Genomic DNA, 16,590 nt, shown 5'->3' with positions numbered 1-16,590 from the left:
AACCTTTCCGACTCCTTGCGAGGAAGATCGTACAATCTGCTCTTACTGCGTAAATTTTTGCTACCGACTATCCAAGTGATAACGTCTCTTAAAACGAAATTCTCAGTAACTGGCCGAGGAAAATCGAACCGACACTTTCTGTATATATTAGTTTCCGTTTTTTTCGTACGCATGCAACACGAGTTATGTTTATGATTCTGATCACTTATTACCGTATCGTACAACGTTGGCGAAACATTTTCATCTGGAATTTCACACGTTACGTATTTTTGAATAAACGTAGCAACTTCTTCATCCGGCGATTTTCCTAATACTGGAGCATCTTTTATCCAAATCATACAATGCATGTGCTGGATACTTCTACGTTGATATTCCAGTCGCCAGAAGTAATGAATAACCTTTCCTATAGGATTATCGGACGAACAAATAAAATCAATCATGGCTTTGAATTTTATGCACATGAATCTAGAAGTACTTACAGGATCGTATGCGATTAGTTCGTTGATGCCTAACTTCTCTTTATCGGGATTCATATCTCGTAAATATTCACCCAAATCGGACCATTTCCATTCACTAGGACTCAAAGTCAAAAACCACGTCGCTGGACCGTAATGCAAAGTCATGCATTTTACATTATTGGACGGTTGTCGCCAAAATTGATCCGTATTTCTCAATTTTGCGAAAATACTCATTAAATTCGATTCTAATTCGTAACCTTTCAATTCGTTCAAGTATCTACCAGCAGTGTATCTCTCTCGTGGGTTAGTAACCATCATCGTATAATAGATACCACTTTTCAACTGTCGGTAGTTAGCATCATTGAGAAGGAAAAACAGATACTGCAGATTCAACCTGAATCTACTATGTTTCGACATCAATCGTGTTCTAATAAATAAATATTCCGGCAATGCAAAGTTTCTATCTTCTCGTTGTCCATTGACACCATCAGGATATAAATCAGGGAAACACATGACATCCAGATATTTATAACGATTATCCATTGGAAAATCTTCAATTTTCATCATTTGATAAAGCTTCAATGCAGATTCGTTATCGATTCTTTTCGCGTGTATTGGGTATATTGTATACTGATCGTTAATATCCGAATCTTCAGTGATTTGTGTGAGGAAAGCCCTACGTTTTAAAACGATTTGATCATTATTATTTTTGTTTTCCTGTACATTGTACAAATTCAATGCTGGTAATTCCTCAACCACCTCATTTATTTCGTCATTGTCGCTTTCGTCATCGACAATCCGATATTCTGTTTCCTGCAACTTATCATTTAATAAATCATCAGATGACGCCGGAAGACGAATTTTCGAGTAATGAGGATTATTTTCTTTCAACCATTGTAAAGCCTTATACACTTTATTAATATCTACCAAATTTTCCCAAACCACTTTAGATTTCTTGGGTATACCTCGAACGAGAATGTGCAACTCGTGATTCAAATTTATAGGATCTTCCGGAGGACATACCTTATCCAATGTTTCTTGTAAAGGTAGAGGCAAATGAAATTTTCATGAATCAAATGTTCTACCTTTTACTTTGCGGATCATTTGTCTATGCGGTATATGTTTGTTCAAAACATTGCCCATCAATTGCACTACTTGAAAGCTGCTCATTCTCTTGATTAACATTTTTTCGTAATCATTGAAATCTGACAAAACATCTGGTAATGGTTTTACCGCAAGATTATTCAAAATGCAAGTAGAAGGCAACACGCCTTTTTGAAATTTACCCAAACAAAGCTTACAAACGAATTCAGTATTATTACTGTGTTCTGTTACGTTTGCTATCAGATCTTTCCAAAAAGGTCCGTCTATTGTTTTCCTCAGCTTCTCGAGCTTAGAAACGTCTCTTCTCAAGCATAATTTTTCGCAAGAGATGCAAGGGATACGTGGTAAATCCAACAATCGCTTTTTCATGACTTTAAATGCTTCGTAATTTTGCGAGAAAATCTTTTCCTCGTCCAAACAAACATCAGTTACATTTTTTGGATAAAATCTTGCTTTATTCTTAAAATCATTGGAAATTTCAACTAATTTATCCATATTGATGAATCTCAAAGATGAAAACAGTTGACAAAACTTATTATAATTGTCGATCAATTTGTAAACATTTCTTCGAATATTCCTCACGAAAGGAAAATGAGGTGATAAAGTGTTTATCATTGCAATGTATGACTTGCAAAGATTCGGATTTGTATAGCATTCCGGAGGATGTCCTAATCTGCTACTCGTACGTGAAACGGAACAATTTTTTAGCTGCGCCATGAATTTAACATTCATTATCTTTTTCAAAGTACCTTCTTCAAACAGTTCCAAAAATTTTACAAACTTTTCCATGGAAGTATCATTTATGTGGCATTTGTTCTCATCACAATGCCACATTTTTAACTTTTTACCATTGTTATCTATTAACGGCGAAACATTTATTACTCCGTGAGGAGAGGATTGTCTCATTATAAGTGGTTGCTCAAACTTTTTCCTTTGCTCGTAAGCAGTTTCATAAAAGTACGCTTCGGAAGACGAAGTATGTTTGGATAAGCCACAAAGAGCTCTAAGTTGATCGCTTTTTGGATATTTCAAAGTCTTACATTCATTGAATCGCAATAACGCAGCTTCAGCAACGTTTTTCAAATATGAAAACACTTTTCTTGCTGCATTGAGGTACGATTTTTTTGCTATTACACACCACTTAAATATCTGTTCGGCTTCCAATCAAGCACATATTGTTGATTTATTAATTTTTCTCGACATCTGTTGAATATAAAACTCTGAATATTTTGGAAACTTAAAACACTTTTGCCAAGATCGAACGGTATTAAATTTTTCCTTCATTCTCTTGAACATTTTCCATCTTTGTACGATAGACTTCTCGCTACGTTTTGCATTGCACCTCTTGTTGTACAATTTTTTTGAGTCGGGATATTTTTGTCTGAATTTTCGTTGGCGGTCTCTTTCACGGGCAGCATTTTTTAAATAATTTTTTCTTTTGACGTACCTTTTATTTTCTACATCTTTTTGGTATTTGCCCCGCTTTCTTTTACGTATTCCCTCAAGATCTTTTTTATATATATCACGCATTTTTTGACGCTTTGTTTCAGGATCCTTTTGGTACTGATCACGCACCATCTGAAGTTTTGTTTCAGGATCCTTATGGTACTGATCACGCACCATCTGACGTTTTGTTTCAGAATCCTTATGGTACTGATCACGCACCATCTGACGTTTTGTTTCAGGATCCTTATGGTACTGATCACGCACCATCTGACGTTTTGTTTCAGGATCCTTATGGTACTGATCACGCACCATCTGACGTTTTGTTTCAGGATCCTTATGGTACTGATCATGCATTATCTGACGTTTTGTTTCAGGATCCTTATGGTACTGATCACGCATTATCTGACGTTTTGTTTCAGGATCCTTATGGTACTGATCACGCATTATCTGACGTTTTGTTGCAGGATTCATAAAATATTTTTCTTTGTGAGAAAAAGCATCTTTTTCGATTCGTTTCGAACGCTGTTCCTCAGTTTCCTTACTACGTGCAAGTCTTTTTCTCAGTGCATCCCTCTCTCGTCTTTTCAATGTCTCCAACGGCAGTAGCGTTAATGGAGCAATTGAATCATAGAGGTACGGAAAATGAGTTATTGTTTGTTTTTCAAACATTGCGGACAAATGAGGTCTTAGCAACGATTGATTATACGTCACGATGCAAGGATTTACGCCAAACAGAATAGATGTAACAATCGCAATTGCCATAGGACCACAATTATAACCGTCACCTTGCGACTGAACTTTAGGAAAAACTATTGGATTGTTTTGACAATCATGAAAGGGAAATAATCTGTCCACAAAAATTCGAATTTCTCCATTCAAATTATGTATATTTGCATTACGACTACCTTCATGAGAATCATATATAATAATAGATTTTGCATCGTAATGGCAAGCAACCCAATGTCCACCACCAAAATCACTGTGCAGTATTTGCAAATGCTTCTTCTTTGAATTATTCAGTGGAACAATCTGATCGGGAAATATTGTCAACCATACAGGTCGAGGTGCATAATCAGAATTGCTCTCGAGTAGCGCATGGAAACTGTCTATCATCGTTTCCGTCAACCATTCTTTGGAAGCCAAAATATTCTTTTCCTTATTGCCATAATGGAACTTGTGACACTGATGATCCATTTTCAGTTGTTTGGGACAGTTTTAGTTATAGATATACGGCGTTTGGGGCAGCCTTCTAGTGATGCAAGTATCAAATAAGATTTTTCTAATTAGACGCCTAGGGCAGGCGAAAGGTCTGAGATATTGCAGACTAAAATGCTACAAAAGCGAATACTGTTAATTTGGATGTGTAATAGACCCAAAACAAAAATACTTTTTCTAATTGTATAGGCGCCACGGGCAAGCCAAAAATCTGCGCTATTACAGACGAAAACGCTATAATAGCGAATAATTTTAGTTTGGATACGTAATAGGCCGAACAAAATTAATTTTTGTAATTGGATGCAGGCGTCTAGGGCAAGCCAAAATTCAGCGCTATTAGCAGCCGATGTTCTAATTCAGCGCTTATGGCAGCTTTTATACAGCGCCTGAGCAGCCGATTAATTTTTTTTTATTTTTCCGGATCTGTAAAATAAAAAAGTTATATAAATACATTATAAATTATTTTAATAAACATATGCAAAGATTCAAAATTATTACACTAATTAAACAATACTTCAGAAACTGCAGTTAAAAAGAAATGAAATTACATCTGTTCATTTTTCTTTTGTATAGTACTTGTAATTCACGTAATCACATTGACACGTCAAAATAGTATTTATTTATTATTATTGTAAATAAATCATCATTGCAGTAGACCTAAAATTTCTTAAAATTAAAAATCATAATCGAAAATTTGAAGTAAATCTAATTTTTTTTATAAATAGAAATATTCTATTTTTTTTTAATTTATCGATTCTTCACTATATATTTGATTCAATAATCTTACCTCAAGATTTTTATGCACAAAATGATGAATACCAATCGAAGTTAAATGCCTATCTTTGTTTTCCCTTTAAACTAAACAACTTTTGTCTGAAATTTTCCTATATACTTTCGAGATATTTAATAAGTACAAAATTTACTTATGAAATAGGTATTTCTGTACAAACAAGATTTATAAATACAGGATTTACTTACAGATTAAACAAGAATTTTTAAGAGGCATTGATGATTTATTGATAATAAAACTTCCTACGACATTTAAATAAACTTGTTAAATATGCAAGACGAAAAAATGTTTCAAACAAACACCATAGGATTTGAAGAAAGACAGATGATGCTGATATTCATTTGACCTTGCAGAGATCTTGAAAATTCCTGTTAACGTTAACCCACTAAACATGAAATATACATGCAATGTTTCAAATTGTTTCATTTAGATTTCAAATGATACATTTTACGTATTTGTTTTTGATATAATTCATAAATGTTACAATTGAAATATTTCATCATAGTATATATTAAAAATATTTCAAATGAAATATCTCAATTGATATATATTTAAAACATTCCAAAGTTATCGTTTTAGGTATATTTACAAAATAATAGTAAAATAAATATTTATGTACACGATTAGATAATCGCTTACATAATTTCGAAAATGGCAATCACGTATTACATTCAAATTGTGTTTATTTATTATAAATAAATTATTAGAGAGAAATATTGAAAAATATAGAATAACATAATTAGAATACGTTGTATATAAATATTTATATAAATGGTCTTGTTTTAAAATTGTATTATTATTTAAATGCTTAGAATGTATATATTTTGTTATTATATATTTATTTATATATTTATATTTTTTTTTATATTGAAAAGATTCATTTTTCTTTTTCCTTTTTTTAAATTAATAAATTTTATTAAATATTTGTTTGCCAATTAAACAAAAATGTAATCGTACACCAGCAATTACTTTTCAAAATATTATTTTTCTTGTGTGTGAATAGTTTCATATAATATCTGGATTGCAAATATATATTGTTAATAATAATAGTTTTGTTGCATATCTATTATGCATATAATTTGGAAATAATATAATTTAATAATTAAAAATTGCAAACAGAATAATATATTCACATATTTATATTTATTATATTATATCTGCACATATTCATATTGATGAGATAATTGTTTATTATATAAAATCATGTGCGTGATAATTAAATATTTTCTATGCAATCAAATTAATAAGGAATATAATGATTTAACATGATTATATTCTAAATCTGTTGGTGAAAACGTTACGTGCAACAAATATATACAATTTAAGTTATTAAAATTTTATTATTTTTGTAAAATATCATTGACTTTGTAGAATACTTGAAAATATTACAATTCTATTTCTTAATAATAAATTAATTAAATTTAATAAATAAAATAAAACATTTTATCGTGTTCTGATATTGGACTTATTAACTATAGCGTGTAATTAAATATTATAGGTCTACGCTTATTGTGATAAAGCTCTTTGATTGTTAATTGACTGAAATATAACCTAAGAGCTTTGGACATTCACATTCCACAGTAATCAAAGAGTTAGGATTATCAATTTTCTTTAAGGTAACGTATTGATAGTTTGTTCATTACTTGTCATAATGCAAATACAATTTGACTTTATCACTTTATAATTATTAAAAATCGTTTTAGAGTGAATCTTATATAACAAGCTTTTTTTGGTTTTCTTCGGAATTTTTTATAAAGAACTCATAAATGTTTTGTATATGTATAAAAAATTTCATTTTAAAAAAGGTAAAAAAAGTTGTTAAGTCCGCGTCAAAAACTATATCTCCAAAATCTTACAGAATCTTAAAACATATCTAAAAATTGCGCTAAGCAAAAATAAAACCTTATTGAAATATTTTAATTTAAAAAAGTTGCACAAAATAGTTGTTTTAATTTCTTATAAAAATAATGAATTTAAAATACATACTGACATTAAAACTTGGGACAAAAAAGATATAAACATTACAAACTTGCGACAAAAAGAAATAAAAAAACATTAAAAACTTGCGAAAAAAAGTAGAACAATTTAATTTAAAAACTTAGCACTGCTAAGCTAAACAACAATTTAACAATTGTAATTGTTGTATTAAACTAAACAATTGAAATTTTAATTGAAGTAATATGCAATAATGACATTAGCAATGTTAAGTTTTTAAATTAATTTTTTTTGTCGCAAGTCTTTAATGTTTATATTTTTGTTATCGCAAGTTTTTAATGTCATTATATATTTTAAATACATTATTTTTCAGATATGTTTTAAGATTCTGTAAGATTTTGGAGATATAGTTTTTGACGCGGACTTAACATCTTTTTTTACCTTTTTTAAAATGAAATTTTTTGTACATATAAAAAACATTTATGAGTTCTTTATAAAAAATTCCGAAGGAAACCAAAAAAAGCTTGTTACATAAGATTCACTCTAAAACGATTTTTAATAATTATAAAGTGATAAAGTCAAATTGTATTTGCAATATGACAAGTAATTAACAAACTATCAATACGTTACCTTAAAGAATTGATAATCCTAACTCTTTGATTATTGTGGAATGTGAATGTCCAAAGCTCTTAGGTTATATTTCAGTCAATTAACAATCAAAGAGCTTTATCACAATAAGCGTAGACCTATAATATTTAATTACACGCTATGGTTAATACGTCCAATATCAGAACACGATAAAATGTTTTATTTCCTTTATTAAATTTAATTAATTTATTATTAAGAAATAGAATTGTAATATTTTCAAGTATTCTACAAAGTCAATGATATTTTACAAAAATAATAAAATTTTAATAACTTAAATTGTATATATTTGTTGCACGTAACGTTTTCACCAACAGATTTAGAATATAATCATGTTAAATCACTATATTCCTTATTAATTTGATTGCATAGAAAATATTTAATTATCACGCACATGATTTTATATAATATACAATTATCTCATCAATATGAATATGTGCAGATATAATATAATAAATATAAATATGTGAATATATTATTCTGTTTGCAATTTTTAATTATTAAATTATATTATTTCCAAATTATATGCATAATAGATATGCAACAAAACTATTATTATTAACAATATATTTGTAATCCAGCATAATTAATTGATACTTATCATTATGATAATCTCATTATTCTTTTTGACATGATCTCAACATGAGAAAATTTAATTCTATATTAACACAGATGTTACCGTCAATTTCATCAACTTTAAACTTTCCTGACTGAAATTTGAATGCGAGATAGATAGAGAATCGTACACCGCGTAACGGTTAAAGAAGAAACTAGCAATTATTGCATAACTGTGACGTATCGTTTATGTCAATAACGTAATGAATCTATAATTGTTACATAAAATGGTTATGTAATTTTGGCGTTACTTTATTATATATGTATTTATGTATTATGGTTAATGTAAATGTGTATACTCTAATAGTTTCGTAAATACTACGTAATTTTAATGACATAATTGTAACGTTATGTTAAATACGTAATTTCCGTTAATAATGTTTTATCATCATGCCAATCTTTTCTGTATCGCCCCTTCGAAAGCGAGCTGTCCTTGTCTATCACTAGAAATCCATACTTTTGTTGCCAACATGTACGACATAAATTACTGAAATCCTCATACGACATGTCGGTATTCACGTGATCGTTGTACACGTGCTTCAAATTGGTGGCGTCCTGTTTAAACAGGATTAGCAGGTTCGCGTTGTCGCGTATAAGATGTTTCGGTATTCTCGCGTATGTCTGACAGAGATAGAAGCAGTCGATGTTCGAGTGGCGCCCCATTGAGAAGTACTCTCTTATCGTATCTTGCTTGTCGCATGCCACGTCATCAAAGACAAAAATTAAATTTGGATAAGCCTCGCTCGGTGGAATGACGTCACTGTTATTGGAGAATGTAAAGTAGCCGATTTCGTCAATCGGCGTCAATAAATCTTCCAAATAGCGATATTTCGGCTGTTGCAGCGATTTAGAGTACACGTACACGTTCTCGAAACGCACACCGTGCGGACTTTCCAGCAGGCTTATCAACACGTTGGTTTTACCGCAGTTTGAGGGGCCGCAAACGATCGCGCGTATAGTTGTCGGTAGCATCGTACCGTGTTTGCGCACACCTTCGTTCACGCTGCAGCGTACTCTGTCGTCGTAATTCATCACTCGTATCGTCAGAGGTTGTTGCACGAATTTCATTTTCTCACTCCCGATTTGACCGCCAACGTCCGCCTATTTATAGCTGCGCGGACTCGCGCTTTGCTCAGTAATGTCTAGAGATTGCAACGGATGTCAACGAAAATAGGCACAGGTCTATTAAATCGTGCGATAAACGCACTTCCGGTCGAGCTTCATATCCCCGGCTATCAATTTTGCGGCCCGGGAACTCGTTTGGAAAAGCGATTGGCTAGAGGTGATCAAGGTGTCAACCCATTGGACGCGGCGTGCCGTGAACACGATATAGCGTACTCTCGGAGCAGCGAACTCACCGAGAGACACGCGGCGGATAAGGTACTCGCCGAGAAAGCGAAAACTCGCATCGTCGCGAAAGACTCGAGTCTCGGTGAGAGAGCCGCGGCCGCAGTTGTCTGGACAGCGATGAAGGCCAAGACGAAGCTCGGCATGGGCTTAAAAACGAAAAAAAAAGACGAAGAAGAGGAGAATACTTTCGGCAGCGAAACGAGGCGGATTTTTGCCGATTTTACCAATGCTGGGCGCGCTCGGATCCCTGGTTGGCGGAGCGGCTGGCGTAGCAAAAGCGGTAAACGATAGAAAAGCCGCGCAACGTCAGTTGCAAGAGATACTACGCCACAATCGCGCCATGGAAGACCGCGGACTGTATCTCGCCCCTTACAAATATGGACGAGGAGCGAAGAAAAAAAAAACGTCAAAAAAACGTTAAAAATGCCGAAAGGTGTAACTACAAATGTGCAATTGCTACAACTTGCAAAACGTATGCACATTCCATACTTTAGAGGTGTATTTATGTGCAATAATTTACCGATAAATGGCGCGCGAGAAAATGAGAGTGGTATCGTTAATCTAGACAGTACAGACGGTCCTGGCACTCATTGGGTGGCGTATGCAAAAAGAGGAAATCGCGCAATTTATTTCGACAGTTTTAGCAATCTTCGACTACCCGAGGAATTGGTGCGATATTTAAATGTGCCGAAATTGGAATACAATTACACCTCTTATCAAACGTATGATCAGAGTATCTGCGGACAGTTGTGCTTGCAGTTTCTCCGAGATTTCTCGCCGCAAATTTAAAGACTGACATTGCGTTATTTAACTCAGTTTTGTCAACATGTCGCTAACACTAACATTGACTGGGAAGAGTAGCGTCCTCGCGGCGACCTACTTTCCGCCCATAGATTTGAGCGACGCGGACTACGAGCTCGGTCTGACGGATTTTGAAACTTATCACACTATATCGAATGTGAATTCCTCGAATAATAAATTTTACTACGGCACAGACGACGCGGAAATTACGATTCCCGAGGGATCGTACGAGCTGCAAGCGATACATGAATTTTTGAAACGTGCACTTTCCCGAAAACATAATGCTGTTAGCGATAAAGGTGTCGACGATGAAGATTATCCAATCGTGCTCCGCGCTAATTACAATACGATGAGAAGCGAGATCAAGTGTGCCTACAGAATAAACTTTAGCATGCCCAACAACATTGGGTCGCTGCTGGGATTCTCGAATCGTATACTGCAACCGCGAAAATGGCACAAATCGAACATGGCGATTAATATTATCAACGTGAACATTATCCGCATAGAGTGTAACGTGACCGCGGGTGCATACAGCAACAATAAACTCGTTCATACGATACACGAATTTTCACCGAGGGTACCACCAGGATATAAGATATCGGAAACGCCGGCGCAGATCATTTACCTGCCGGTCTTCGTACGGAGCATTACTGATTTAGTGTTACGCGTTACTGACCAGGAGGGACGATTGCTCGATTTTCGCGGTGAAGAGATAACAATTAGATTGCACGTACGACGGCGGGCCACCCTCGTGCGACGGGATGCTCGTGTTGAATAAAGACACGAAGAACACAATCAGACCAGCAGCAACATCATTCGCTAATATCAAATCAACTACGAAGAAGAGACTCACCTCGTCAAACGTTGCGTTTTTACAATCTTTGGGATTTGCGGTGCGCACCATCTAAACAATGACTGAGATTCTCAACATCGAGGAAGAGCCAGTCTTTGACGATCGCATCGTCAAGATTGAGACTCACACATACAACCCGTTTGCCAACACAACATTTGGATACAGCGACGAGATAAGAATACCCATACAACAACAGGATTTATATACATTGCCGTATGAGAGTTTCTTATATATCGAGGGAGAACTAAAGATAAACCATCCAATTGAGGGATCCAATGTGACACTGGGAAATAATTGTGTCGCATTCATGTTTGACGAAATTCGCTATGAGCTCGATGGTGTGGAGATTGATCGCAACAGAAATGTAGGAATAACAAGTTTGCTCAAAAACTATGTAACGATATCATTCGATAGAAGCATGGTTATGAGTAACGCTGGCTGGAGTAATCCGATTTCTGCGAGTGGGCACTTCAATTTCTGCGTACCGCTCTACATGTTGCTGGGATTTTGTGATGACTACAAACGAGTAGTGATTAATGCGCGTCATGAGTTGATCTTAATACGATCGCGCAACGACAATAATTGGCTGTATGGAGATTCTGCACTGGAGCCTGTGATCAACATATTCAAGATACAATGGCGAATGCCACACGTGTTGTTGAGCGAGATTAAGAAGCTGTCGATGCTGCGCGCTCTGGAAAGCGGACGTTACCTCAGCATGGGTTTCCGCTCGTGGGATCTATACGAATTTCCGCTATTGCAGCGTACGACCAAGCATTCGTGGGCCATTAAGACCGCAACTCAACTGGAGAAGCCGCGATATGTAATTTTTGCTCTGCAGACAGGGCGTAAAAATGTCATGTCCGAGGATATCAGTCGATTCGACGACTGTAAATTAACCAACGTGAAACTCTTTCTGAACTCGGAAAGTTATCCGTACGACGACATGAATCTGGATTTTGATAAAAACAGATGGTCAATTCTGTACGACACCTACACACGTTTCTGCAAGAACTATTACGGATACGAATACCTCGAGCCCAATCTCACCATCACACGGTTTTTACAAAACGGTCCGTTTGTGATTATCGATTGTTCTCGACAAAACGAATCGATCAAGAGCGCAACGGTGGATGTGAGATTGGAATTTGAGTGTAAGGAAAACGTGCCTAATAATACCACTGCGTACTGCCTCATTATACACGATCGTGTGATCCAGTACAACCCGTTGACCAACGTTGTGCGCAAAATCACCTAAAAAATGTTTACACAAATACGCGTGTGAAAGAGGGGGAGGAGGAGGATACATAATCAAGATGATGTGAGATGTTTGATGTTAGTGAAGTAATACCTCTCGACTGACTCGCATCGAAGAGATCATGTCCGCACCAACGTTTGTCGACCTGCAAGGATTTATACTAAACAAACGATTTATCGTAAAGGAAGCGGCAATCCTGAGAAGAGGATATATCCTGTCGCACTATTTCTTCGCATGCCCTGTGCCATGGAGCGTGCTTATAAAGTCGGAAAGGCGTCAGGCCTCGTGGCTAACTCAACATCATCACAGCTTACAATGGGAGGATGGAAATGTTCCATACGGCATAGCTCAGCGCTTGGTTGCGGCAGCTATCGTTGGCATAAATGTGCAAGAAGACGATGAAGAGTCCTCTCTCGTGTATGTAAAAGGACTCGAAAAGCGAGAATGGCTGGCCGAAATAATGGACGATGCGAGCAGCGGTTTTACCATTGAGACCTTGGATGCCATATATGAAGATGTACCTGCATTAAATAAGTTAGATCCCACATATACTCTACGATGTAATAAACATGTAAAAAATTGCGCGTTACAAAATGTATTTAAATTATTCAATTGGTGGTCGGCCGCAAAATCCAGGCTTGGATCCGACGATCATCCGTTTTTTGAATAAACATATTGTTTACATACTATTTTCTTTGTTATTTCTTTCCTTCACCAGATATATATTTCTAAGAAATCCTTTCTCCTAATATTTTTAAATATTTCTCTTTGTTCCCCTTCAGATATATATTTCTAAGAATTCCTTTTTCCTAATATTTAATTTTATCCCCACTACTTTTAAATATTTTTCTTTATTCCCCCTCCAGATATATATTTCTAGGAATCCCCTTCTCCTAATATTTTAAAAATGAGTGTTACTCGATTATTAGTACTTTTGTACGATCAGTCTCTCGTCGACTGTTCTGACTGGTGGTTCACTTTTTAATACCCTCGAGAAAAATATTCTGCACCAAAAAAGCAGCAGCATGAATTACTACATGCCGAGACGCGATGAAACGTGCGAGAAGAAATGCGACGAGTAAGTATAACTTTTTCTATTTTATATATTTTATATTTTTTCTATTTTTATATTTTTTTATGAGTTATAATTTCTTTTTTTCCTAATTTAGTTTTAATTTTTTTTTCCGAATTTTTTTACAGCGTTTCGCTGGAGTCTCGTGCGGTTCGTATACTTGGAAGACGATACGCATTGACGACCACGGAATTCAAATTCCTCGAAATCGGCATCAGAGTGGATCCGCCGAGTTACGTGGAGATCGCCATAGGAGATCATCGGGGAAAACAGCTAATACTATCTCTCGAAACGTGGAAAGGACTCTACGAGCAACGTCACGCTATTCAAAATTATTTGAACAATGACTCTCCCAACAACGATGTGTATAACTTCATAAGTGTCGGGCCGCTAACAGTACATTTTCACAAGATAAACGACACCAAGCTCATAAGTCTCGAATCGGCAGACGTGCGCATGATGATGGTCGAATCGACGTTACGTCGTATGTTCGAGCTCGATTCATGCATCGAAATAATGTTCGATCGATTGACGAGGCTCATCGCAACGGTTGATATCAAACATACGCAATTCTCCAATATTGCATCCACTGTAACGAATGCGAGAGAATTGCCGAATGCGATACGCGCTAGCAACGCCTTCGACATGCACCAACTTGTCGATTGCGAGCTGGTGGCTTTAGTTTTTAATATGTAATAAAACTTTATATATAATTATGTATTAAATATAAGACAAATAAATACTTATATGTATATCATGGTGTACTTTATTTGCGCGCCACCCGTTACATACTTTGCGAGAGAGCAACCACTAGAAAAGAAAGAGACAGCGCGCGAGAGAGAAATCGGATGTGGCGGCGAGAGAGAGAGATTCGGCGGCTCGCGGCGAGAGAGAGACGGCGAATTAAGACGCGAGAGAGAGAAAGAAGACGGGCTGCAGCGAGAGACGTACGCGAGAGAGAAAAAGAGACATACGAGTTTTGAGAGAGACGTCGAAATAAGACGCGAGAGAAATGTGAAGGAGAGAGAGAGAAAAAGAGACATACGAGTTTTGAGAGAGACGGCAAAATAAGACGCGAGAGAGAGAAAGAAGACGGGCTGCAGCGAGAGACGTACGCGAGAAAGAGAAAGAAGACGGGCTGCAGCGAGAGACGTACGCGAGAGAGAGAAAGAAGACGGGCTGCAGCGAGAGACGTACGCGAGAGAGAGAAAAAGAGACATACGAGTTTTGAGAGAGACGGCGAAATAAGATGCGAGCGCAAGAGAAATGTGAAGAAGAGAGAGAGAAAAAGAGAGAGCTTTTAAAATAATTTTTAATAATTTCTTTATATTTACTTATAATTTAAAAGGGAACAAGAGGTAAGGAAGACATTTTAATCTAAAATAAATACACTCATTTGATAATAATATTTTTTTTAATCTATAAAATATGTGTACATTTACATTTGTGTGTGTGTGTGTGTGTGTGTGTAAAATTAAAAATGAAAAAATATAAAAATAAAAAATTAAAAAATATAAAAATAGAAAATAGAAAAATATAAAATATAAAATATATAAAAATAAGGATATAAATGAAAAATAAAAAAATAAAATAGTTTACATTATGGACGATTGGGGTGGCGACGGTGACGGCGGCGGTGATTGCGGCGGTGATTGCGGCGGTGACGGCGGCGGTGACGGCGACGGCGTGGCGGCGGTGTAGGCTGAGGCCTAACATCGTACGGGTCTGGTAGAGTGAAAAGCTTGCACCAGACCCCAATCAGCTTCGTCGTCGCCTCTTAAATATGCGTCCCAATCCGACATCTCTGGAACCATTATTGGAACGTATGGTTCATCTGTAAACATAACAATTATTAATTTAAAAATATAACAATTATTAATTTAAATATATAATACAATATTATAAATTTTATTCTTACCGTCCCAATTTTCATACACAGGTACAGGTTCCGGCTCGAACAGCCACACCAGACCCCAATCATAGAAATCGCCGTCATCGTCTCTTATATATGGATCCCAATCCCAATCACACATGTCTGGAACCATTATTGAAATGTAAACATAACATTATTCATTTAAAAATATAATACAATATTATAAATTTTATTCTTACCGTCCCATTCGTCATCCCCTATCCATTCTTCAAAGTCGTCATCTGAATAATTTTCCCATTCTGCATCCCTTAATATATCATAAACGAGGTCCTTGATCACCCAACAACAACAAATAATACAGAGGGCAAACTACAAAAAAAATATTAATATTAATATATTTTTTCCTCCACTATTAATTAATATTTTTGCACTTAAAAAGCACTACCATTTTCGTTGCAATGTCCCGACACTTCGTTGAGGACCGTTCGAAACTTTATGATTGCAGAGACAGCCCTGCTCTCCACAGGCTGTACCCCACTTAAAAAATCTTCACAAAGAACTATATCTATTTCAAAAAACATTCCAAGTGTCGAATGTTTACATCTCACGTTCGAGAGAGCCGGCGGGTCGCATCCATGCGAGGGACACGTGGAGAGGCGCGCGCTCTTCCATGCATATGCGAGAGAGAAAACGAGCCGCAGCGGCGACAGCGCGAGAGAGAGACGGCAAAATAAGACGCGAGAGAGAGAAAAAGAGACATACAAGTTTTGAGAGAGACAGCGAAATAAGATGCGAGAGAGACGCGAAGGAGAGAGAGCTTTTAAAGATAATTTTTAATAATTTCTTTATATTTTCCTAATATTTAAAAGGGAACAAGAGGTAAGGAGGACATTTTAATCTAAAATAAATACACTCATTTGATAATAATATTTTTTTTAATCTATAAAATATGTGTAAATTTACAAAATTTGTGTGTGTGTGTGTGTGTGTGTGTGTAATTATTTATAATATAAAATTTATAAAATTATAAAAAGATACAAATATAAAAAAGATATATGAAATCAAAATTATATAAAATAAACATATAAATAATATATAAAATTATATAAAATTATATAAAATATATATATAAAAAAAAGGCCGTCGGAGGCGAGAGAAATTCGGCTCGGGCCTGC

The 16,590-nt window shown here is 35.4% G+C and overlaps 2 protein-coding genes across 2 annotated transcripts; both read left to right on the top strand.

Moving 5' to 3' along the window:
- The first annotated feature begins 11,519 nt into the window (after positions 1 to 11,519).
- On the top strand, positions 11,520 to 12,470 carry LOC146721644 (uncharacterized). Its single transcript, XM_085486474.1, has 2 exons — positions 11,520 to 11,825; positions 12,054 to 12,470. Exons 1-2 carry the CDS (start codon positions 11,520 to 11,522, stop codon positions 12,468 to 12,470), a joined length of 723 nt encoding a protein of 240 aa, XP_085342600.1.
- An 855-nt stretch (positions 12,471 to 13,325) lies between these two features.
- LOC146721643 (uncharacterized) lies at positions 13,326 to 14,566 on the top strand. Its single transcript, XM_085486476.1, has 2 exons — positions 13,326 to 13,548; positions 13,671 to 14,566. The coding sequence occupies exons 1-2, from the start codon at positions 13,496 to 13,498 to the stop codon at positions 14,236 to 14,238; spliced, it is 621 nt and encodes a 206-aa protein (XP_085342602.1). The 5' UTR covers positions 13,326 to 13,495; the 3' UTR covers positions 14,239 to 14,566.
- Positions 14,567 to 16,590: the final 2,024 nt, after the last annotated feature.

This window comes from Nylanderia fulva, unplaced genomic scaffold, assembly GCF_048542155.1.
Source record: "Nylanderia fulva isolate GAGA-0341 unplaced genomic scaffold, ASM4854215v1 Scaffold438, whole genome shotgun sequence".
Classification (NCBI taxonomy): domain Eukaryota; kingdom Metazoa; phylum Arthropoda; class Insecta; order Hymenoptera; family Formicidae; genus Nylanderia; species Nylanderia fulva.
Note: the sequence above shows the minus strand (reverse complement) of the source record. Positions and strands in the feature narration are given on the sequence as shown.